The sequence below is a fragment of the Nycticebus coucang genome, chromosome 12 (assembly GCF_027406575.1).
Source record: "Nycticebus coucang isolate mNycCou1 chromosome 12, mNycCou1.pri, whole genome shotgun sequence".
Lineage (NCBI taxonomy): Eukaryota > Metazoa > Chordata > Mammalia > Primates > Lorisidae > Nycticebus > Nycticebus coucang.
Genome location: NC_069791.1, coordinates 9,180,804 through 9,204,151, shown reverse-complemented (window position 1 = coordinate 9,204,151; position 23,348 = coordinate 9,180,804). Strand labels below are relative to the sequence as shown.

Below are 23,348 nucleotides of genomic sequence, written 5' to 3'. Positions count from 1 at the left end.
AATTCATCCAACAAGAAGCCATAACTTTATTAATGATAGAAACAGTACAAATTTCAAACCAAGCTGCAGTTACTCTTTTGAAACACCAAAAAAGTCCTCCTTGTTTTGATGGTTACATTGTTAGTTCCTGTAAGAGAAAAACAGTAATTAGAGGTAGTTTCAGCCACTAAAGAGAATTCAGGCCACTAAAACCTAACTCAGAATGGGCTCTGAACAAGACTTCCTAATTGGCTGGTATTAAGAAAAGGAAAAAGTCTAGCCAGGCATTGTGGCGGGTGCCTGTAGTCCCAGCTACTCGGGAGGCTGAGGCAAGAGAATCGCTTAAGCCCAGGAGTTGGAGGTTGCTGTGAGCTGTGTGAGGCCACGGCACTCTACTGAGGGCCAGAAAGTGAGAGTCTGTCTCTACAAAAAAAAAAAAAAAAAAAAAAAAAAAAAAGGAAAAAGTCACTCATAGGTGGTGCCTGTAGCTCAGTAGATAGGGCGCTGGCCACATATACCTAGGCTGGGCCTGCTATAAACACCAGTGACAACTGCAACAACAACAACAACAAAATAGCTGGGGCTCAGGGCTGTAGCTTAGCACTAGGGCGCCAAGCTGCGTACACACCAGAGCTACTTGGGTTCAAACCCAGCCCAGGGCTGCCAAACAACAATGACAACCACAACCAGAAAATAGCTGAGCATTGTGGCGAGCGCCTGTAGTCCCAGCTACTTGGGAGGTTGAGGCAAGAGAATCGCCTAAGCCCAAGAGTTTGTTGGAGGTTGCTATGAGCTGTGATGCCACAGCACTCTACCCCCAGGGCAATATAGTGAGACTCTGTCTCAAAGAACAACAACAAAAAACAAGCATTCGTAATTGGTCAGGGGTGAGGGAATTAATAAAGAGTTGAACACTTACCATAATAGCATTTACAATATCATTACTGTTGTTCTTCAGAGCTCGGACTGCCTTTGCTCTCGACACATTTGCTTGTGACATGACTAATTCTATGTCCTTAACTTCCACACCTGTTTCATCCACCTGAGGGAAAAAAACTTAATATTAATAAATCTTAAAACTTCAGTATTTCTAGCCGGGCGTTGTGGCGGGTGGGAGGCTACTCGGGAGGCTGAGGCAAGAGAATCGCTTAAGCCCAGGAGTTGGAGGTTGCTGTGAGCTGTGTGAGGCCACAGCACTCTACCGAGGGCCATAAAGTGAGACCCTGTCTCTACAAAACAAAACAAACAAAAAAAAACTTAAGTATTTCAGGCGGCGCCTGTGGCTCAGTGAGTAGGGCGCCAGCCCCATATGCTGAGGGTGGCGGGTTTGGACCCAGCCCCGGCCAAACTGCAACAGAAAAATAGCCGGGCGTTGTGGCGGGCGCCTGTAGTCCCAGCTGCTCGGGAGGCTGAGGCAAGAGAATCACGTAAGCCCAAGAGTTAGAGGTTGCTGTGAGCCGTGTGATGCCACGGCACTCTACCTGAGGGTGGTACAGTGAGACTCTGTCTCTACAAAAAAAAAAACAAAAAAACTTCAGTATTTCTCTGGAACCAGAGTCTCTTGAATCTTGTTCTTAATATAACTCAATGGGGTTAGGGAAGCTAAAACAGTATAAAATTCACCAAACATGTTGCTATACAGAGAGTTGCTATTCTTTGACCAGGCTCAGTGGCTCACACTTGTAATTCTAACACTTTGGGAGGCTGTGGCAGGAGGACTACCTGAACGCAGGTGTTCAAGATCAGCCTGATTAGGAGACTCATCCCTTCTAAACATAGAAAACCAGCTGGCCATCGTGGAAGGTGCCTATAGTCCCTCCTACTTAAGGTAGGAAGACTGCTTGAGCCTAGGAGTTTGAGGTTGCTGTCAGCTATGGTGATGCCACTTTCCTGAACAGGCAACAGAGCGAGAACCTTGCAAAAAAAGAGAGAAAGAAATTCCAGACAATTAAAATTTCCTGGTATACCTCTTCCTCTTCACTCTCTTCTTGTACAGTTGGAGTCTGTGTGTTTTCTTGAATGTTTGAAACAGCTTCACCTTGAACTTTGAATTTCTCAGCAGCTGCTAGCTGTGCCTGCTGAGATAAATCTTCGATCTACAGAGCAGAGAACATAGATTCACATGAGATTAGACTATAGTAATTGAAAAGTAAATCATATGTATCTTACTCTAACCAGGGGTCCTCAAACTGCCGCCTGCGGGTCACATGAGGCAGTGATTGTATTTGTTCCCGTTTTGTTTTTTTTTACTTCAAAATAAGATATGTGCAGTGTGCACAGGAATTTGTTCATGTTTTTTTTTTTTTTAAACTATAGTCCAGCCCTCCAACGGTCTGAGGGACAGTGAACTGGCCCCCTATTGAAAAAGTATGAGGATGCCTACTAGTCTAAACCCACTTCACATAACTTACTATCTAACATTAAACTGCTTGCCATTTTTTTGGTTATTACAAATGGATGTGATGCTGCTAAAAAAACATTTATAAGGTATAACAGCCCTTCCACAACAAAGAATTACTTGATCCAAAATGTCAACAGTTCGGGGGTGGTGCCTGTGGCTCAGTGAGTTGGGCGCTGGTCCCATACACTGAGGACCCGGCCGAAGAGAAATTAAAAAAAAAAAAAAGTTGGGCATTGTGGCGGGCGCCTGTAGTCCCAGCTACTTGGGAGGCTGAGGCACGGGAATCGCCTAAGCCCAAGAGCTGGAGGTTGCTTGAGCTGTGACACCACAGCACTATACCGAGGGTAACAAAATGAGACTCTGTCTCTAAAAAAACAAAAAAAACCCAAAATGTCAACAATTCTGAGGTTGAGAAGACCCTGATCTAGAACAACTCCCAAGAAGACTTTACTCACCTTGGCTTCACCAAAAACTATGTAGGTATCTGAAGCTGGGCTCTTGTAGACATCTGGTTTTGTGATGACAAAGAGGATATTCTTAGATTTCCGGATAGTGACTCTAGTAACCCCTGTAACTTGTCGAAGACCCAGTTTGGACATAGCCTGAAGAATAGAAAAGATCAGGTTTTCTACTTTTTTGGAAGCAGCTTTAAGAAACAAGGAACAGGGCAGCGCCTGTGGCTCAAGGAGTAGGGCGCTGGCCCCATATGCCATGGGTGGCGGGTTCAAGCCCAGCCCCGGCCAAAACTGGAAGAAAAAAAAAAAAAAAGAAACAAGGAACAGGCTGGGCACAGTGGCTCACCCCTGTAATCCTAGCAGTCTGGGAGGCCGAGGCAGGTGGATGGCTTGAGCTTATGAGTTTGAGACCAGCCTGAGTAAAAAGGGAGACCCCCATCTCTACCAAAAATAGAAAAACTGATGGAAGAGGATAGAGGATCACTTGAGCCCAAGAGTTAGAGCTTGCTGTGGGCTATGATGCCACGGCACTCTACCCAGGGTAATGACCCACGTATTGTAACTCCTAATTTTACCCACTAACCCACTAAAAAGAAGAAATAGTAGTATCACATTCAAAGCAAACACTTTTTCTAGGCTAGAAAAAGTTTATACAAATTAAGGAGAATCAAGGCCAGGCATTGTGGCTCACACCTGTAATCTTAGCACTCTGGGAGGTTGAGGTGGGTGGACTGCCTAAGCTCCCAGGTTCTAGCCAGCCTGAGCCAGAGCAAGACAGAGTGGTGGGCTTGGTACCCATAGCTCAGCCATTACAGCGCTGGCCATATGCACTGGGGCTGGTGGGTTTAAACCCAGCCCACGTCTGCTAAACAGTAACAACAACAACAAAAAAAAATAGCTGGGCATTGTGGTGGGCACCTATAGTCCCAGCTACTTGGGAGGCTCAGGCAACAGAATCGTTAAGGCCCAAGATTTTCAGGTTGCTGTGAGTTGTGACACTACAGCATACTACCAAGGGTGACATAGTGAGACTGTCACAAAAAACAAACAAACAAACCCTACCCTCCCCCAAACCCCAGGCACCTGTAGCTCAGGCTAGGGCGCTGGCCTCATACACCAGGGCTGGCAGGTTTGAACCTGGCCTGGGCCAGCTAAACAACAATGACAACAACAAAATAGCTGGATGTTATGGCGGGTGCCTGTAGTCCTAGCTACTTGGGAGGCTGAGGCAAGAGAATCGCTTGAGCCCAAGAGTTTGAGGTTGCTGTGGGCTGTGATACCGAGGCACTCTACCAAGGGCGACAAAGCAAGACTCTGTTTCCAAATAAAACAAAACAATTAAGGAGAAGCAGTTTTTAGAACACCTGAGTTTTCTGCCATAGTAACTTCTACTTTAACTGAACAGGATTCTACTACAAGAGTTCCAATATAGGTATTCTACTCCCTGAATCTGCTTCATCAGAACCTTCAATTCTTGTTTTAACGTAAAAAATCTCACCTTCCGTGCCTTCTTTTCACTCCGACTCTGTTTTGCTTTACTGACTGGTTCTTCATCAATTTCAGCTGCTGCTGCCAGCTAATAAGATAAAACAGCTTTGAGTTAACTGGAAATTGACATCTGCATACCACAATCTCCATGCGGGTTTCCGTTTGTTAAGGGCCACAATTCAAAATAGGAAAGTTAAGCTTGGCGCCCATTGCTCCGTGGTTAGGGCGCCAGCCACATGCACTCAAGCTGGTGGGTTTGAACCTGACCCAGGCCTGCTAAACAACAACAACAACAATAAAAAAAAATAGTTGGGTGTTGTGGCAGGCACCTGTAGTCCCAGGTACTCGGGAGGCTGAGGCAAGAGAATCGCTTAAGCCCAAGAGTTGGGCTTGAGGTTGCTGTAAGCTGTGACACAATACTCTACCGAGGGCGACATAATGAGCCTCTGTCAAAAACACAAAACAAAAAGAAAAAAAAAAAAAAAACAAACAAAACCCCCCAAAAACCAAAATAGGAAAGTCAGCTCTAATCAACCTCATCCCCTTGGCCCAAGTAACAGTTAGTAAGAGAATACTGCCAGGTGCGGTGGCACATGCCTGTAGTCCCAGCTACTCAGGAGGCTGAGACAGGAGCAATGCTTGAGCCAGGAGTTCCGGGCTGTAGTACGCTATGCTGATCGGGTGTCCACACTATGTTCGGCATCAATATGGTGACCTCCCGGGAGGAAGGGGCCACCAGGTTGCCTAAGGAGGGGTGAACTGGCCCAAGTCAGAAACGGAGCAGGTCAGAGCTCCCGTGCTGATCTGTAGTGGGATTGCGCCTGTGAATAGCCACTGCTCTCCAGCCTGGGCAACATAGTGAGACCCCATCTCTTAAAAAACAAACAAACAAACAAACAAAACAGAGATAAAGAGAACACTGACCTGCGCTTGCTGTGTGGTTGCCTGTGTGGAATCTTGTTCCTCTAGCTCTGGTACTGATTCATCACTGTCAGATTCTGTTCCAGACCCTAAGATGACAAACATTCAATATTTTATAGTAGAGATAGTAAGGAAGCGGTATCTTACCATGGCTTGCCTGGGCTAGCAGTTAATATCTTATGCTAGACCTAACAGAATGAATGTTAGGCCACCCAACTGGCTTTTGAAGCCAGCTACAGTCCTACCCTTTGTCACTAACTAGTGTGTACACATCTATTAAAGACCCAGCCCCAGGGCGGCACCTGTGGCTCAAAGGAATAGGGCACCAGTCTCATATGCTGGAGGTGGTGGGTTCAAACCTAGCTCTGGCCAAAAACTGGAAAAAAAAAAAAAAGCCTCAGCCCCAGATATGAGTGGTAACCACTAGGTATAAATGAGCAGTTCATGTACCGTAACTGCTTTCTTTCCTTCAAGGTCTTCATTTCTTGGCAGAGGCAAACACCAATGACCCACATATTATAACTCCTAATTTTACCCACTAACCCAACCATCCCAGAAAAGGTGTTTTTAAGTGAAAAAAACAAACACATTGTAGAGGCACAAAAGGCAGGATGTTTCCCTTATCCTTTAAACTGGGTTGGAGAAGGCCAAAAGCAGTTGTGTACACACACAGGCTTACTTTCAAACCCATTCACCCAACAATTTGATCTAATCAATACAGTTAGAAGATTCTCAGTGACTGTCAACCTACAGCTGCATTAGACACTTTCTCTACTAGATACTGTGATTTCCCCTACCTCTTCCAAACATAAGTATTTTATGTTTCTCTTAATTCAAAGGCCAAGCATCAATAAAGACTACTGAGGAGAAAAAAAGCATATACCCACACCCTTTAGGCTAGGAAAAAATAGGTCTCTACATCTTTAAGGAAGTTCCTGGGCAACTGGTCATTACTAAGAAGTGAAAAAGAAAAGACAAATATCGCTCTAGATTTTCCAATATTTTTAGCAAATCCCAGGCCCAGGGACAAGGTTAGTGATGGTGGTAAGGATTAGAGCAAATTAAAGGTCTGTTAGATCTTGGTTTTCAAGGTCAGATTGGTTACGTGAAAAAGATGGCAGAACCAGGGTTTAGTCTGGGTCACATTACACCAAATGTAACAAGGTGGTATCTGAGGTGATGAAAACCAAGATTTAGTTTCATATTCCTAGAACTTTTGCATGTAAAATTATCATTCTATGTTCAAATACAAGCAGGTACACTGGAGAAAGCGGCGCATCCTAGGGTTAGTATTGGTGGGTAGCCCCCAAGAGGGGTGTGGGCAACACACCATGCACACAGCAAACCAAGGCAAATACCCTTGTTGTTCTTCAGAACAGGCTGCTTGCCAGAGAGGGTTGGGGCAGGGATTCCAGCAGGTTTGGGGGTGGGCATGTTGACGAGGACCGACTGGAAAGGCACTTCCCCAGAGATTGGTTCCGGGGGAATCAGAGGCGGCAGCTCATCCTCATCAGCAGGGGCTAGGGGCTTAGAGGATGATTCCAGCACCAGCCCAGTTGAGGACGGCAGAAATTGCTGTTTAGGAAGCAGAGGGGGAACTGGGGTGGGAGTGAGAGGCAGAGAGGCTGGTGGGGTAGGTGCTGGGGAGACAGACGGTAATCCAGTTTTAGGAAAGACATTTTCAGAGGCAGCTGCTGCCAGAGGGGTAGATGCCTTAGACTCAGGAGGAGCCAAGGGGCCCACTGGGGAATGAACAGAATCTTTGCCTTTCCCAGGAGAAACAGGGAGAGCTTCTGCAGTCTTTGAAGAGCCTTTCTGAGCAGGGACTATGAGTAGAGGGGCTGGAGCCACTGTGGAAAGGGGTCCTCTGGAACCATTCTTAGTTGAGGGATCTGGGCACACAGGAGACAAAGGAGCACTCTTCTTGGCCTGTGCACCTTTCTGAGTGGGAGCTGGGGCAATAAGTGCTTCTTTGACAGCTGCGGGTCCCTTTGATGGAAGCGCTTTAGATGCCTGAGGGGCAACAGACCCCAGGGTACATGTTACTGAAGCTGAGGAGGTAGGGGGGTCTTTAGAGGAGAAAGAAGTCACAAGTGGGGAAATAGGGGCCTCTTTGGGGGACAGGGAAGCTCGGATCCCTTTGGGTGAGGGATAAGTCATGGCTGAGGGAATATGGCCCTCTTTGGAGGATGGGGCCCCTTTGTGAGAGATAGGAGTAAGAGCTGGAGGAGTGGGAGCCTCTTTGGATGAAGTACCTTTGGGGGAGGGGATCTTTTTGGGAGGAGTCATAACTGGGGGAGTGGAAGCCCCTTTGAGGGCTGGAGTTGCCTGGGCCTCTTTGGAGGAGGGAGGAATCACAGCTAGGGGAGTAAGGGCCCCTTTGGAGGATGGGGTAAGACCCAAAGATGGGCTTTCTTGGCGTGCTGGGAACTCTTTGGGGGAAGGAGGAATCATTGTTGGAGGACTGGGATCCTCTTTGGAGGGAGTGGTTGAATCTCCTATGGGTGCTGGGACCTTTTGGGGGTAGGGAGTCACTGGAGTAGTAAGATCCCCTTTGGAGGATGGGTTAACTGGGGTTTCTCTTGGTGCTGGGAACTCTTTGGGGGAGGGAGGAATCACTGTTGGAGTACTGGGATCCCCTTTGGAGGGAGTGGTTGGATCTCTTATGGATGCTGGGACCTTTTTGGGGGAGGGAGTCACTGCTGGGGCAGTGAGATCCCCTATGGAGGATGGGGTAATAGGACCACCTTTAGGTGCTAGGGGATTGGGATCCCCTTTGGAGGATGGGGAACCTGGAGCCTTTTTAGGGGAGGGAGGAGTCATAGCTGGGGGAGTGGAGGTCCCTTTAGGGGAGATAGTACTCACTGCTGAGAGAGAGGGATCCCCTTTGAAGGATGGGTTAACTGAGCCTCCTTTTGGTGCTGGGGCCTTTTTGGGAGAGGGAGTCACTATTGGGGGAGTGGGATCCCCTTTGGAGGATAGGGTGGTTGAGCCACCTTTGGGTGCTGGAGCTTCTTTGGCGGAGGGAGGAGTCACTGCTGGCAGAGTGGGCTCCCCTTTGGATGGGGTGGCTTGGCCTCCTTTGGGTGCTGAGGCTTTTTTGGAGTGAGAAGTCATCACTAGAGGAGTGGTATCCTCTTTGGAGGATGGGGTAGCTGGGCCTCCTTTGAGTGCTGAGGTTGCTGGGGCCTTTTCGGAGGAGGGCGGAGTCACTATCGGGGGAAGGGGCTCCCCTTTGAAAGATAGGGTAACAGGGCCTCCTTTGGGTGCTGGGGCCTTTTTGGGGGAAGGAGTGACTGACCTTCCTTTGGGTACTGGGGTTGCTGGGGCCTTTGGGGGGGAAGGAGGAGTCATCACTGGGGGAGTGGGATCACCTTTGGAAGATGGGGTGGCTTGGCCTCCTTTGGGTGCTAGAGCCTGTCTGGGGGAGGGAGGAGTCACCACTGGGGGAGTGGGCTCCCCTTTGGATTGGGTGGCTGGGTCTCCTTTGTGTGCTGCGGCTTTTTTGGAGGGAGGAGTCGCCACTGGGGGAGTGGGATCCTCTCTGGAGGATGGGGTAGCTGGGCCCCTTTTGGGTGCTGGGGTCTTTGTAGGTGAGGAAGGAGTTACCATTGGGGAACTGGGCTCCTCTTTGGAGGATGGGGTGGCTGAACCTCTTTTGGGTGCTGATATTGCTGGAGTCTTTTGGGGGGAGGGAAGAGTCATCACTGGGGAAGTGGGCTCCCCTTTGAAAGATGGAGTGGCTGAGTCTCCTTTGGGTCCTGGAGATGCTGCGGCCTTTTTGGGGGAGGGAGGAGTCACTGCTGGAGGAGTAGGCTCCCCTTTGGATGGGGTGGCTGGGCCTCCTTTGGGTGCCGGGGCTTTTATGGAGGGAGGAGTCATCACTGGGGGAGTGGGATCCTTTTTGGAGGATGGGGTAGCTGGGCCTCCTTTGGGTACTGAGGTTGCTGGGGTCTTTTGGGGGGAGAGAGGAGTCACTGCTGGGGGAGTGGGCTCCCCTTTGGTTGGGGTGGCTGGGCCTCCTTTGGGTGCCGGGGCTTTTATGGAGGGAGGAGTCATCACTGGGGGAGTGGGATCCTTTTTGGAGGATGGGGTAGCTGGGCCTCCTTTGGGTACTGAGGTTGCTGGAGTCTTTTGGGGGGAGAGAGGAGTCACTGCTGGGGGAGTGGGCTCCCCTCTGGAGGATAGGGTGGCTGGGCCTCCTTTGGGTGCCAGGGCTTTTATGGAGGGAGGAGTCACCACTGGGGGAGTGGGATCCTCTTTGGAGGATGGGGTATCTGGGCCTCCTCTAGGTACTGAGGTTGCTGGGGTCTTTTTGGGGGAAGGAGGAGTCACCACTGGGGGAGTGGGTGCCCCTTTGGAGGATGAAATGGCCGAGTCTCCTTTAGGTACTGGGGATGCTGAGGTCTTTTGGGGGGAGGGAGGAGTCACTGTTGGGTGAATGGGCTCCCCTTTGGAGGATGGGGTGGCTGGACCTCCTTTGGGTGCTGGGGTGTTTTTGGAGGGAGGAGTCACCACTGGGGGAGTGGGATCCTCTCTAGAGGATGGAGCAGCTAGGCCTCTTTTGGGTGCTGGGGTCTTTCTGGGTGAGGGAGGAGTTACCACTGGGGAACTGGGCTCCCCTTTGGAGGATGGGGTGGCTGGGTCTCCTTTGGGTGCTGGTTGTGCTGGGGTCTTTCGGTGGGGGGGAGAAGTTACCACTGTGGGAGTGGGCTCCCCTTTGGAGGATGAAATCACTAGGCTTCCTTTGGGTGCTGGGGCCTCTTTGGGGCAAGGAGGAGTCACTGCTGGGGGAGTGGGCTCCCCTTTGGAGGATGGGGTGGCTGGGCCTCCTTTGGGTGCTGAGACTTTTATGGATGGAGGAGTCACCACTGGGGGATCCTCTTTGGAAGATGGGGTAGCTGGGCCTCCTTTGGGTACTGAGGTTGCTGGGGGAGTGGGCTCCCCTTTGGAGGATTTGGTAACAGGACCTTCTTTGGGTACTGGGATTGCTGGGGCCTCTTTGGGGGAGAGAGGAATCACTGCTGGGGTAGTGAGGCCCACTGTGGGGGACAGTGGAGTTACTGTTGGAGAAATGGGGGCCCTTTTAGAGGATGGCATAGCTGGGCCCTCTTTGGGAGAGGGAGGAGTCACACTTGAGGGTGTAGGGGCCCCTTGGGGAGATGTAGGAGTAAGAGGATTTTTCTTGGTTGGTGAGTCTTTAGGGCTTTGAAAATACAGACTGGTCACTGGAAGAAAGGACCCCGCAACTGGACAATTAAGGGATGAGAGATTTCCAATGGAAGCATCAGGGAAAGCAGAAACCTCCTTGGTTGGAGGTCTTTTAGTCTGAGGAAACACACTAATCCCTAAAGAAGATGAGGACTCAGCTAGGTCAGCCAGAGTTCCTCTGGAAGAAGCAGTACCAGAAGCACCAGAGTCCTCAGTTGGGTACTCTTCAAGAGAGGAAGTGACAGATGCCAATGCTGAGGTATGAAAAATACCATCAATTTTCTTAGCACCCGAAGGAGTCCCAGCTGGGGGAAGAGAAGGAGAAGGCACAGACCTGGGAATCTCAGAAGCCAGTGCTAAGGTAGTTGTAGCCATAGGGCAACTTTCAGAGTCTGTAGCAATTAAAGGTAAAGTAGTAAGTGTGTTAGTACTCTTAACTGGGTGATTTTTAGAAGCTAAAGAGGCAGTTCCTTCTAGAAAAGAGGTAGCTGTAGTTGAAAGAGTTGAAGTGCCTTTGACAGTTGCAGGAGCTACCCCAGCAGGGTCAGCACTTTCTAAAGGAAATGCAGCCTCTACTGTGGTGGTGAGAGAACTTTTGAGGCTTTGGGGGTCTGGGCTTGCATAAGGGTTTGCACTGATTACAGAGGCTGGGGAGTTAACACCCAGAGGAGAGGGAGTAGGACTGCCCAGCTTACCTAAAGGAAGAGGCCCTGCAAGGCTTTTCTTTGCTGGGGCACCTTCAGGAGACATTTCAAGAGATGATGTATTTTGGGGACAGGGGGAATTTTTAGGGGCTGCCAAAGTCAATTGTGGCACAGTAGGGTCTTTCTTAGTAGGGAGTCCTGCTTGGGCTGGAGAAATGGAAGTGGTAGGTATAGCCGGGAGATCTTTTTGAGTTGGGAATTTTACCAATACTGAAGTGGGAACTTTTTTGAGGTCTTCAGGGTCTGGCAAAGGAGGAACTAGTGTCCCTAGAGTGGTTGCTACTTGAGTAGGAAGATCTTTGGGTGCCAAAGTTGTCATAACTAAGGCAGTAGGGGAAGTTTGTTCTTTACTATCTTTGAGACCTGATGAAACTGGAGAGACACAAACAGCTACCTCAATAGATGCTGTAGACATTGTAGAGGGGTTAGTCATCACAAGTGGGGTGGTTCCAACAGAAGAAACAGGAGTTTCTTTCAAGCCAGGACTTTCTGGAGAAGTAGGACTATGGGCTACCAAAGGATGAGTAGCAGGGTTAGGGGAGCTTTTGCGAATGAGAGATGCTCTAGGAGATATATTTGAGGAACCAGAAGAATTATGGGGTATTATGCTAGTGATGGTAGAATGGCCTTTGCCAACAGATGGAGCCAGAGGAAAAGTAGCCACAGTAGCAGGAACTACCTCACTTCTGGAAGGAAGGGGAAGGACTTCAGATCTCTGAGAAGGATAAGAGGGCCCCATGGAAGAATGATCTACAGAAATAGTATTTATTGTAGGATCTGATGGACTAGGACTTGTCTGACCTAGAGGTTGGACAGAACCAAAGGAACTCTGTTGTAAAGGTGCAAGATGAGAGCCCAAAGAAGCAGAAACAATTGGGAGAATGTTGGGAGCTACAGTCTTTTGAGAAGAGGTCATTATAGGCATTGACTGGGTTGAAAGAGATAAGGCAGCAGGTAGACTAACAGGCTCCTTTAGGTTGATGCATCCTGAGTTTTGTGGAGAAGTAGTTAAGGGAATGGGGATACCTTTGACCTGAAGGGAAGTAATGGCTAGGGTAGTGGTGGGTGTAGGTGGTGTCTGAGGACAGGAGGATACTCCAGATTGAAAAGAGGCCGTTACAAGGTGGGAAGGAACAACACTGACTCTACCTGGAGGACTTGGGGTACCTTCTGCATCAGGGACTACCTGGGAGGGAACGTGAATAGAAGGCTGTTCTGAGGGAACAGTGGGAGGTGATGGAGATATCACTGATCCTGACTCAGCTACAGCAACTGAAGGAGGTGAACTAAGAGGGTTAGGTGGAAAAGCAGAACTCTTTTGAACTGAGTGAGGAGCTAAGGCAACCAGAGCCAAGGGAGCTGAAGTGGAATGGGCCCCTTTCAGAGTTGGAGCTATCATGGGAGAGGCCAGAGCTAAGGCAGCTGGGGAGATGGGAGGTCCTATTAGGTGTGGTAGGAAAGTTGGGGTATCAGAGGCATTGCTCAAAGGCAGGGCTGTTCCAGAGGATGACTGGGGAAAAGGAATTTCAGAATGGTTAGGGGCAACAGCGGAGGGAGAAGGGAATGGGGGAGGCTGGTTAGCAGTTGCCAAAGGGCTTTGTTGGGGGGTCAGGGAATGAGGAGAGGGAAGAGTAGGTAGAGGCTGCCCTAAGGCAGCAGTGACACTCAAAGCTGAAGACACAGGAAGCACAGCTGGAGGAAAAAAAACGAAAAGGAAGATAAAGAAGGGAAGGGGAAAAAAAAAGTGAGTTATCTAGCCCAGCTTGGTACAACATGCCTCAAAGGAAACGCTGGAATTTTAAATGAAAATGAAAGTCCACCATATTTGATTAGACAAAGGTAATAGGCAACACCAACCTTTCCCAAACATTTTTCAGTAAAGTAAAAAAGACAAATCTTTCTCCTGATTTCCCACACTCTCCATATTCTACCAAAACAAATCAACCGAGGATGGGGAGAACAGTCTAAGAGCAGCCTATCTCTAAAAGGGGAGCACAGGCCCTAGGGTGGATTGGACACAATATGCCTTCTGTCTTTTTCTCAGTTGCACCCTACCCTTGCTTCTTGAAATGAACCTTATTCCCAAGTCTTTCTCACAGCTAGAACAGCTGTGCTACTCTCTCCACCCAAGGATCATAAACTAACTGAAACAGATACTGAAAACTGGAACAAGGAAGGTAGTGAGCAGTGATAATGATGGGGAATCAGAGATGAACAAGAGAAAACAAGTATTTTTTATTTTCAGGCTCCCACTAGGTTAGGAAAAATGAGGCTCTTAGAATATAATTTTAGAATTGTGCCAGGCACAAGTTTTCCCTTAAGTTGAAACTCTTTAGAATTTAACACTAAATACTACGTACTAAGTCACTTAGCCCCTTTATCCTTCACCAAAGTTTACTTATTCAACAAAACAAAAACCACAGAAGTGTTGGACTCAGTGGACTCTATAGACCTTTCTAGGTAATGTTAGCTCTTTGTACATTAATACAAAATGAACCAGATCTCTAGGGAGAGAGTGTAGTCATAAGAGTAGGGTATGACTTATAAAACTGTAACCCAACTTGTTAAACCAGACTGTGCTTCTATTTTGGAAGCAAAGAATTGGACTGGAGAGAATAAGTCACACTGGATTTCCCAACTCCCTAATCTGGATATTTCATTCTGTCAAAACAGACCAGTATCTGGCAGCATAAAAATTTTCTGAATGATGAACAAAATACCATGAGAGGCAGGCATGGTGGCTCACGCCTATAATCCCAGCACTTTGGGAGGCTGAGGTGGGTGGATCACCTGAGCTCACAAGTTCAAGACCAGCCTAAGCTAGAGGGAGACCCCATCTCTAAAAATAGCTGGGTGTTGTGGTAGGTGCCTATAGTTTCAGCTACTTGGGAGGCTGAGGCAAGAGAATCACTTGAGCCCAGGAGTTTGAGCTTGCTGTGAGCTATGATGCCAGAGCACTCTAATGGGAATGACAAAGTGAGACTCTCTCCAAAAAACCCCAAAACAAACAAACAAACAAAACCCACCATGTCTGTCATTCAGGAGATAACACAGAATTAGCGATTAGCTCAATGACTAAAAGAAGAGTGTTTAAGGAGAGAAAAAAAAAAAAGCCTGTAACATCCAAATTTACAATTCACTCCACAATAATTCTGAAATCTTCATAGTATCCTGTTATAGAAAAGACAAGCGGCTCAACCAGTTTTTCCTGGACAGTTGGTAGGTCAAAATCTCATGATTATAGATAAGTACTTTCAAATATACTAGAATTTAAAACATTTAATACTTTTACTTATATGCTCTGACACCACGGCCAATTTTCTGAGCTAGCTTCTTCATTCAAATAGACCATTTAATTATTGCTATAGACAAAATCCCGAATATTTGTCAGATACTCCCTTACTATAAACTACATATTATACAAACTCAGAATATTCAGCAATACATTTAACAGCACTAGTTAAAGGATTGCTCGAGAAGTAAATGGCATTAGTTCTGAAGCTTGAACCAAATGATTCCAAATTCATCTAAATTCTAGTCTAGGCTTGGTACCCGGAGCTCAGTTGTTAGGGTACCAGCCACATACACCCTATAACAACAAAAAATAGCACACCTTGTGGTGGGCATCTATAGTCCCATCTACTTGGGAGGCAGAGGCAAGAGGAACACTTAAGCCCAAGAGTTTGAGATTGCTGGGACCTGTGACGCCAGTACACTCTACCTAGGGCACAGTGAGACTGTCTCAAAAACAGATAAATAAATTCTCGTCTCCATTATTTGTAAATTGTTTGATGACACAACCTGTAAAATTTTGTTTAGCACTGAAATCACAGAATCTTTAGAGATCAGTTCTTTAGTTTTTCCTTCCTTACATCTCTTGTACTTCAATACTAGTTTAGGAGGGCCCCTCCTTTTTCTTCCCCAGCAGCTGTATTAATCCCTTCAGCTGGTAAAAATCAGACAGGTGGGAAGGGAGAACCTCACTATAAACAGTTCTATTTTAATTCCAAAAGGAGACAGTAATTGCTTTAAATAACTAGTGTAATTAAAAAAATTATCATTAAAAAAAGGTGAGAAAAAAATACAGTATCATTTAGTTTTGCGTATTTTTTTTTTTTTTTGGTAGAGACAGAGTCTCACTGTACCTCCCTTGGGTAGAGTGCCGTGGTGTCACACAGCTCACAGCAACCTCTAACTCTTGGGCTTACGTGATTCTCTTGCCTCAGCCTCCCGAGCAGCTGGGACTACAGGCGCCCGCCACAATGCCCGGCTATTTTTCTGTTGCAGTTTGGCCTGGGCCGGGTTTGAACCCAGCACCCTCGGCATATGGGGCCGGCGCCCTACTCACTGCGCGACAGGCGCCGCCCTAGTTTTGCGTATTTATAAACATTATACGACTGTTAAAAAAAAAGAAAAGGTGAGGCTCTTGCTGCAATCCTAGCACTCTGGTAGAGTGAGGTGGGAGGATCAGGAGCTCAGGAGTTCAAAACAAGTCTGAGCAAGAGGGAGACTTCGTTTCTACTAAAAATAGGAAAATTAGGGCACTTGTAGTCTCAGCCACTAAAGAAACTGAGGCAGGAGAATCATGTGAATCCAGGAGTCTGAAGTTGCTGTGAGTTAGGCTGATGCCATGGCACTCTGGCCTGGGGCAACAGAGTGAAACAGTCTTGGGGGAAAAAAAAGTGAGGATGGGGTGGAGATTACAGCCTGCGGATCCCCTCCTTTTAGCTCCATGTTACTGACTCAGAAAGACCATTCCTCTTTAAAGCTTTTTCACTACCTTCTCTTTTCTACCAAGATGAGCTTTAACCACAATTCAAAACTTGTCCTCCCACTAAATTCTATTCCCATTAATTTCAACGTTTAAGAGCAAATAATTTACTTCAATTCTGGGTTCTAGACAATGATACAGGTGCTATTCCAGCACACTAGAAATACCTCAGCATCAAGCCTTAAAACAACTTTTCTGAGGACTCTGGGGCCCAGAAGGGCACATTTACCACCAGCACACATCTCATCCAGACATGTGATGAAGGCACAATGCCAAGCTCTGCTATCTAAAACCTTGATGCAACTTGCTGGCTGGAACTTCACAAATGCTCAGGTCTCCTTGGCCCATTTGTGTGCCATCCACTTCCTAAAGGTAAGAATTGCTCAGCTCCTTCCCTGCTAAGTTTTCCAAAGTGGGTGGAGGTTCCACAGCAGAGCTGCTTTTGAGGCAGAAGGCAAAATACACAAAACAAGCAAAGGACTATGAATGTCCGTGAATCTTAGAAATAATTTTTATCCCATGTCCCTAAAGAAGTTCCTCTGGGAAAGTAGTTAATTTTACAGTCTACCCTTACTGGTAAGCTGCAACCCCATTATTTTTACAACAGTGAACTCCAAAAGGCAGAGTGTATTTTTCCTTTATCACTTTACTCACCAAATGGCCTTAGATTTTAACTAAGCAAAGGAGATTAGGGGAACCTACCTGTCTCAGCCTGAGGCTGTGGCAACTCCTGCTCTGTAGCAGGGACGGTTTCTGTGGCTTCACCAGGCATGTCTGAAGGGGATGATAAAAAGGAGGCCTGAATTGGCTATGATGCATTCATTTGCCCAACCCAGAGTTAAGTATTTTTAAAAACTCTGCGGAGGGTTGTTAGAAAAAAAAAAATCAAGAGGCTATTTGGGGACAACCCTTTGCACAGAACCTGGGGGAAAAGGTTGGGTGGGAAATATGACGTGACCCTCAGTCTCTATTAAGCGAATCATCTCTCTCACTGAGCCTCTTTACCCGGCAGCCAGCGACTCCCCAGTGTGAGGGATTCGTTTTGTCCACACTCCACAAGGCCAGCAATTACCACTCTACTCTCAACCCTGGGAGGATCTCGGTCGGGAGACCTACCCCTACCTCTCCTAACATTCACACCTACTGTGTGGGGGCCTCAGAGTAAAGCTACTTTAAAATGTGCGGATTACAGTCCGCCAACTTTTAGGAGCCAGAAAGGGAAACTGCCTCATGTCCCAGTACTTGCTTGTCACAATAAGGACGCTGATGGGGTTCTAGGGTTGTGATCCCTTAACCTCCTGCGCATCTTGTAAAACCGTTCCCAATAGCAGACGCCCTCCGTTTAGGCCCCCACACTGTAATTGCTCCCATCTCTCCAGCCCCCGGTCCGCAGCCCTCCTGCCCTGCTTTTTTGCCAGGACACCAACCGCAGACCCCATTTTGTCCGGAGGCCTAAGGGCGAGTAGGAACCCTGTAGCTCTTAAGACCTCCAACTCTCCTTAACTCTCAATCCCCGGGACAGCTTAAATAGGAAGAAAGGCGGATGGCTGCGGATAGAAACTAGCAACGCAGAAAACACTTACTGTGCAGGGAACGCGGAACCAAGATGGCGGCAGAAAGAGAACGAGCGAGAGCGTGACCTGCGCCTGTTGCAGAAGGAAGCCTGGCGCGGAGGGGGCGGGACTGGGATCCGATTCCGGGTCAGGAGCTGACGGGAGCCGCTTCCTTTAACGAATGACCCGTCCGGCTGTTGCCAGGGATGGGATGGTCATGAGTCCAAATAAGGGTAAGAATTTCGAACGGGACGCTCCGGCCCGGCAGGGGCTGTGACCTCGTAGCGGGAGACGGCCGATCCCTCCCTTCCAGCGAGCAGCCGTCTCTGGGTCCGCCCAGCAGCGACAGTGGTAATGAAGGAGACTTCCCGGTATCCCCTTCTCAGATAATGCTGGAAAGTATCCGACATTAGATAATAGGGGATGTTACGGAGACTGTTCACAGCATCGGAAGGTGGAAGTGACCTAAGCTAACCCTCAGCTATTTTATTTTTCGCCTACATGAGTTAAGCCGATGTTCAAATTCTGAAACGATCTTGGAGATTACTCTCCAGAAAAAAAGAACGCAGGCGCTCGCCTTAAGAACCCATGCTTTCCGGCGCGGTGGCTCACGCCTGTAATCCCAGCACTCTGGAAGGCTGAGGCGGGTAGATCGTTTGAGCTCAGGAGTTCCAAGAACAGCCTGAGCAAGAGTGAGACCCTGTCTCTACTAAAAATGGAAAAACCAGTTGCGCGTGGTGGGGAAACGCCTGTAGTCCCAGCTACTTGGGAGGCTGAGGCAGGAAGATCACTTGAGGCCAGGAATTTGAGGTTGCTGTGAGCTACGACGGGATGGCACTCTATCTCAAAAACAAAACACCACGCTCCCCCATTGCTTTGTACAATATGATTCTAATGGTAAAGTATAATGTAAAATCAGTTCTAATGAGAAGACTGATTCCCATACCTTACCTCAGCCCTACAAAGGGAATCAACAGATAGGCACTCTACCTGAATTAACTTTAAGCTAGTTAACCCTATATGATTGTGACTACCTTTTTTTTTGTTGTTGTTTTTTTTGTCCTGGGCTAGGTTTGAACCCGCCACTTCCGGCATATGGGACCGGCGCCCTACTCCTTGAGCCACAGGCACCGCCCAATTGTGACTACCTTTTAACCAATGAACCTTTTAAATGCTCTGAAAGCTACTTTAAAATGTCAGATTTGGGGGCAGCGCCTGTGGCTCAGAGGGTAGGATGCTGGCCCCATATACCGAAGGTGGCGGGTTCGAACACAGCCTCGGCCAAACAGCAACAATAACAAATAGTCCGGTGTTGTGGTGGACGCCTGTAGTCCCCAGCTACTAGGAAGGCTGAGGCAAGAGAATCGCCTAAGCCCAGGAGTTGAAGGTTGCTGTGAGCTGTGACAGCACAGTACTCTACTGAGGGCGATAAAGTGAGACTCTGTCTCTATTTAAAATAAATAAATAAAATGTTAGATGTTTAACATGGTGAAATGAGGATAAAGATTAGTGAATTAAGGTGATGCCTGTGGCTCAAAGGAGTAGGGTGCTGGCCCCATATACTGGAGGTGGTGGGTTCAAGCCTGGCCCTGGCCAAAAACTGCAAAAAAAAAAAAAAAAGAGGCTCAGCACCTGTGGCTCAAGGGGCTAAGTCGCCAGCGACATACACCTGAGCTGGTGGGTTTGAATCCAGCCCAGTCCGCCAAACAACTATGATGGCTGCAACCAAAAAATAGCCTGCAGTTGTGGGCGTCTGTAGTCCCAGCTACTTGGGAGGTGGAGGCAGGAGAATCACTTGAGCCCAGGAGTTGGAGGTTGCTGTGAGCTGTGATGCTACAGCACTCTACCCAGGGTGACAGCTTGAGGCTCTGTCTCAAAAAAAATACAAAGAAAAAAGATTAGTGAATTATTAGGATTCAGTGAGATAGTGTTTACCCGGAATGAGAAATCTTGAAATCCTCCTCAGACAGGAGAGGAATTATTGTGGAATGATTAAGAAGTCAGATTCCTTTTTCTGAATCTTTTTGGTCACCAGTGGATTCACCTCAGTTTTCTCATCTGCAAGTTGGGGAAACAGAGGCTACGTGGTAGAAAGAAAGATTAAGGGCGGCGCCTGTGGCTCAAGAAGTAGGGCGCCAGTCCCATATGCTGGAGGTGGCGGGTTCAAACCTAGCGCCGGCCAAAATCCAAAAAAAAAAGAAAGAAAGATTGTTAGGTAATACATGTGCACTAAGTAAAAAGTATTTGTTGTTACATTAAAATTGTAGGTAGGATTGCTACCTAAGTAAGTATGCAATCAGGAAGATTTTCAGTGCAGTCCATTTACCCTCACAAGAACCAGAGATAGCCAGTCTCCTTAGACAAAAACTATGTATTGACCATTCCCTTTTCTTCTCCAGCATGCCCACTGGCTTTTTCTTTCTGTTGTCGTGACTAGCCAAGGACAGATCTATTTTCTTTTTCTTCAGGTTTCTTTATAAATTGGCTGTTTGTTTTTATAATTCTACTACATCAGTGAATTGGCAAATCAGGGAAAAAAGGAAGTCAGCAATTTTTTTTTTTTTTTTTTGAGAAATAGTTTCACTTTGTCACTCTCAGTGGAGTGCTGTGGCATCATCATAGCTCACAGCAACCTCAAACTCTTGGGCTCCAGTGATTCTGTTGTCTCAGCTTCCCAAGTAGCTGAGACTACAGGTGCCTGCCACAATGCCCGATTATTAAGTAGAGACTGGGTCTCACTCTTGCTCAGGCTGGTCTCACTTCTGAGCTCAAGCAATCCAGTGGCCTCGGTTTCCTAGGTGCTGGGATTATAGGCGTGAGCCATTATGCTCAGCCCTAAACTCAGCAGTTTTTGAGCTAATTTTTATTCTCTTTAAGAACTAACCATCGGGGCGCCTGTGGCTCAGTGAGTAGGGCGCCGGCCCCATATGCTGAGGGTGGCAGGTTCAAACCCAGCCCCGGCCAAACTGCAACAAAAAAATAGCCGGGTATTGTGGCGGGCGCCTGTAGTCCCAGCTACTCAGGAGGCTGAGGCAAGAGAATCGCGTAAGCCCGAGAGTTAGAGGTTGCTGTGAGCTGTGTGAGGCCACGGCACTCTACCGGAGGGTGGTACAGTGAGACTCTGTCTCTAAAAAAAAAAAAAAAAAAAAAGAACTAACCATCGGGCCGGGCATGGTGGCTCATGCCTGTAATCCTAGCATTCTAGGAGGCTGAGGTGGGTGGATTGCCCTGACCTCACAGGTTTGACACCAGCCTGAGCAAGAGTGAAACCCTGTCTCTAAAAAGAAAAAAATAGCCGGGCATTGTGGCAGGCGCCAGTAGTCCCAGCTACTTGGGAAGTTGAGGCAAGAGAAACGTTTGAGCCCAAGAGTTGGAGGTTGCTGTGAGCTATAACTCTATAGCACTCTACCAAGGGTGACAAAGTGAGACTCCGTCTCAAAAAAAAACAACAAAAAAACAAAACAAAAACTAAACATTGGGGCGGCGCCTGTGGCTCAGTGAGTAGGGCGCTGGCCCCATATGCTGAGGGTGGTGGGTTCAAACCCAGCCCCGGCCAAACTGCAAAAACAAAAAAAATAGCCGGGCGTTGTGGCGGGCGCCTGTAGTCCCAGCTGCTCGGGAGGCTGAGGCAAGAGAATCGCGTAAGTCCAGGAGCTGGAGGTTGCTGTGAGCCGTGTGACGCCATGGCACTCTACCGAGGGCAGTAAGTGAGACTGTCTCTACAAAAAAAGCAACAAAAAACAAAAAAAACCTAAACATTGGGCAGATGGTGGCTCATGCCTGTAATCCTAGCACTGTGGGAGGCCAAGGCAGGTGGATTGACTGAGTTCACAAGTTGGAGACCAGCTTGAGCCAGAAAGAGACCAGGTCTCTAAAAATAGTCGGGCGTTGTGATGGGTGCCTGTAGTCCCAGGTACTTGGGAGGCTCAGGCAAGAGAATTGCTTGAGCCCAAGAGTCTGAGGTTGCTGTGAGCTATGATGCTCTACAGAGGGTGACAAAGTAAGACTCCATCTCAAAACAAAACTAAACATTTATTATTATTGTTATTTTTTTTGTAGAGACAGTTTCACTTTATCACCCACAGTAGAGTGCGGTGGCATCACATAGCTCACGGCAACCTCCAACTAATGGGCTCAGGCGATTCCCTTGCCTCAGCCTCCCGAGTAGCTGGACTACAGGCACCTGCCACAACACCCGGCTAATATTATTATTTATTTATTTATTTTTGTAGAGATGGGGTCTCACTGTACCACCCTCAGGTAGAGTGTCATGATGTCACATAGCTCACAGCAACCTCTAACTCTTGGGCTTATGCGATTCTCTTGCCTCAGCCTCCCAAGCAGCTGGGACTACAGGCGCCCGCCACAACACCTGGCTATTTTTTTGTTGCAGTTTTGGCTGTGGCTGGGTTTGAACCCTCCACCCTTGGCATATGGGGCCGGCGCCCTACTCACTGAGCCACAGGTGCCGCCCCCGGCTAATATTATTATTATTATTTTTTAGAGACAGAGTCTCACTTTGTCACCTTCAGTAGAGTGTTGTGGAATCACAGCTCACAGCAACCTTTAGCTCTTGGGCTTAAGCGATTCTCTTGCCTCAGCCTCCCAAGTAGGTGGGACTATAGGCACCTCCCATAACATCTGGCTATTTTTGTTACAGTTTGGCTGGGGCTGGATTTGAACCCACCACCCTCAGTATATGGGACCAGCACCCCACTCACTGAGCCACAGGCGCCTCCCAACATCTATTATTTTTTAGACAGTTTTGCTCTGTTGCCTAGGCTAGAGTGCACTTTGTCGTCATAGCTCACTGCAATCTGGGCTCAAATGATCCTCCTGTCTCTGCCTTCCCAGTAGCTGAGACAATGGGTGCAAGCCACCATGCCTGGCTTTTTTTTTTTTTTTTTTTGAGACATAGTTTCATTTGTCACCCAGGCTAGAATGTTATGGTGGCATTGCTCACAGCAACCTCAAACTTGTGGGCTCAAGTAATCCTGCCTCAGCCTCTCAAGTAGGTGGGACGGCAGGCATCTGCCATAATGCCTGGCTATTTTTTAAATTTTTTTTTTGTAGAGACAGAGTCTCACTTTATGGCCCTTGGTAGAGTGCCATGGCATCACACAGCTCACAGCAACCTCCAACTCCTGGGTTTAAGCGATTCTCTTGCCTCAACCTCCCAAGTAGCTGGGACTACAGGTGCCCGCCACAAAGCCCAGCTATTTTTTGGTTGCAGTTCAGCCGGGGCCGGGTTTGAACCCGCCACCCTCCGTATATGGGGCCAGTGCCTTACTGACTGAGCCACAGGCGCCGCCCAAGTTTTTCTATTTTTAATAGAGACAGGGTCTCATTCTTGCTCAGGCTGGTCTGGAACTCGTGGGCTCAAGTGATCCACCCACCTCAGCCTCCCAGGGTGCTAGGGATTGTAAGCATGAGCCATCATGCCCAGCCTTTTTTTTTTTTTCACTTTTGTAGGATGGGGTCTTGCTATGTTACTCAGGCTATTCTCGAACCCCTGGCCTAAAGCAATCCTCCTGTTTTGTCCTTTCAAAGTGATAGGATTATAGGTGGAAGTGACCATGCCCAGTCCAGTTATTCTTTCTAACAAGCAATGTTCTGTAATTAATAATCTCCTGGCAAGTATGCCTGCTTTTATCCAAGGGCTTTAATATTAAAGCATTAATATAAATCCATAATGAAAGCTTAAAACATCTCTTTGTTAAAAACATAATACCTATCTTTCTACTCTCATTCTGAGTTGCTAAAATGAATTGAGACTTTACTAATTTTGTACTCAGGAGTTTTATTGACCCACTGTTTTTAGAACATGAAAACTGAATAACCCATATTACACAGAAGCTCAAATGA

At 47.7% G+C, this 23,348-nt stretch overlaps 1 protein-coding gene across 5 annotated transcripts; it reads right to left on the bottom strand.

The window, feature by feature from the left end:
- On the bottom strand, window positions 1-17,751 carry NACA (nascent polypeptide associated complex subunit alpha). Of its 5 annotated transcripts, XM_053557576.1 has the most exons (10): window positions 17,514-17,654; window positions 16,633-16,704; window positions 8,034-12,851; window positions 6,603-7,979; window positions 5,248-5,333; window positions 4,334-4,411; window positions 2,836-2,982; window positions 1,947-2,075; window positions 899-1,021; window positions 1-127 (listed from the first exon to the last, which is right to left on the bottom strand). In XM_053557576.1, the coding sequence occupies exons 2-10, from the start codon at window positions 16,700-16,702 to the stop codon at window positions 113-115; spliced, it is 6,843 nt and encodes a 2,280-aa protein (XP_053413551.1). In that variant the 5' UTR covers window positions 16,703-16,704; window positions 17,514-17,654; the 3' UTR covers window positions 1-112. The 5 variants fall into 5 exon arrangements, with proteins under 5 accessions (XP_053413551.1, XP_053413550.1, XP_053413552.1 ...); XM_053557575.1 differs by having other exon boundaries at window positions 6,603-12,851; XM_053557577.1 differs by lacking the exon at window positions 8,034-12,851 and having other exon boundaries at window positions 6,603-6,884; window positions 17,514-17,640.
- Between the last annotated feature and the right edge of the window lie 5,597 nt (window positions 17,752-23,348).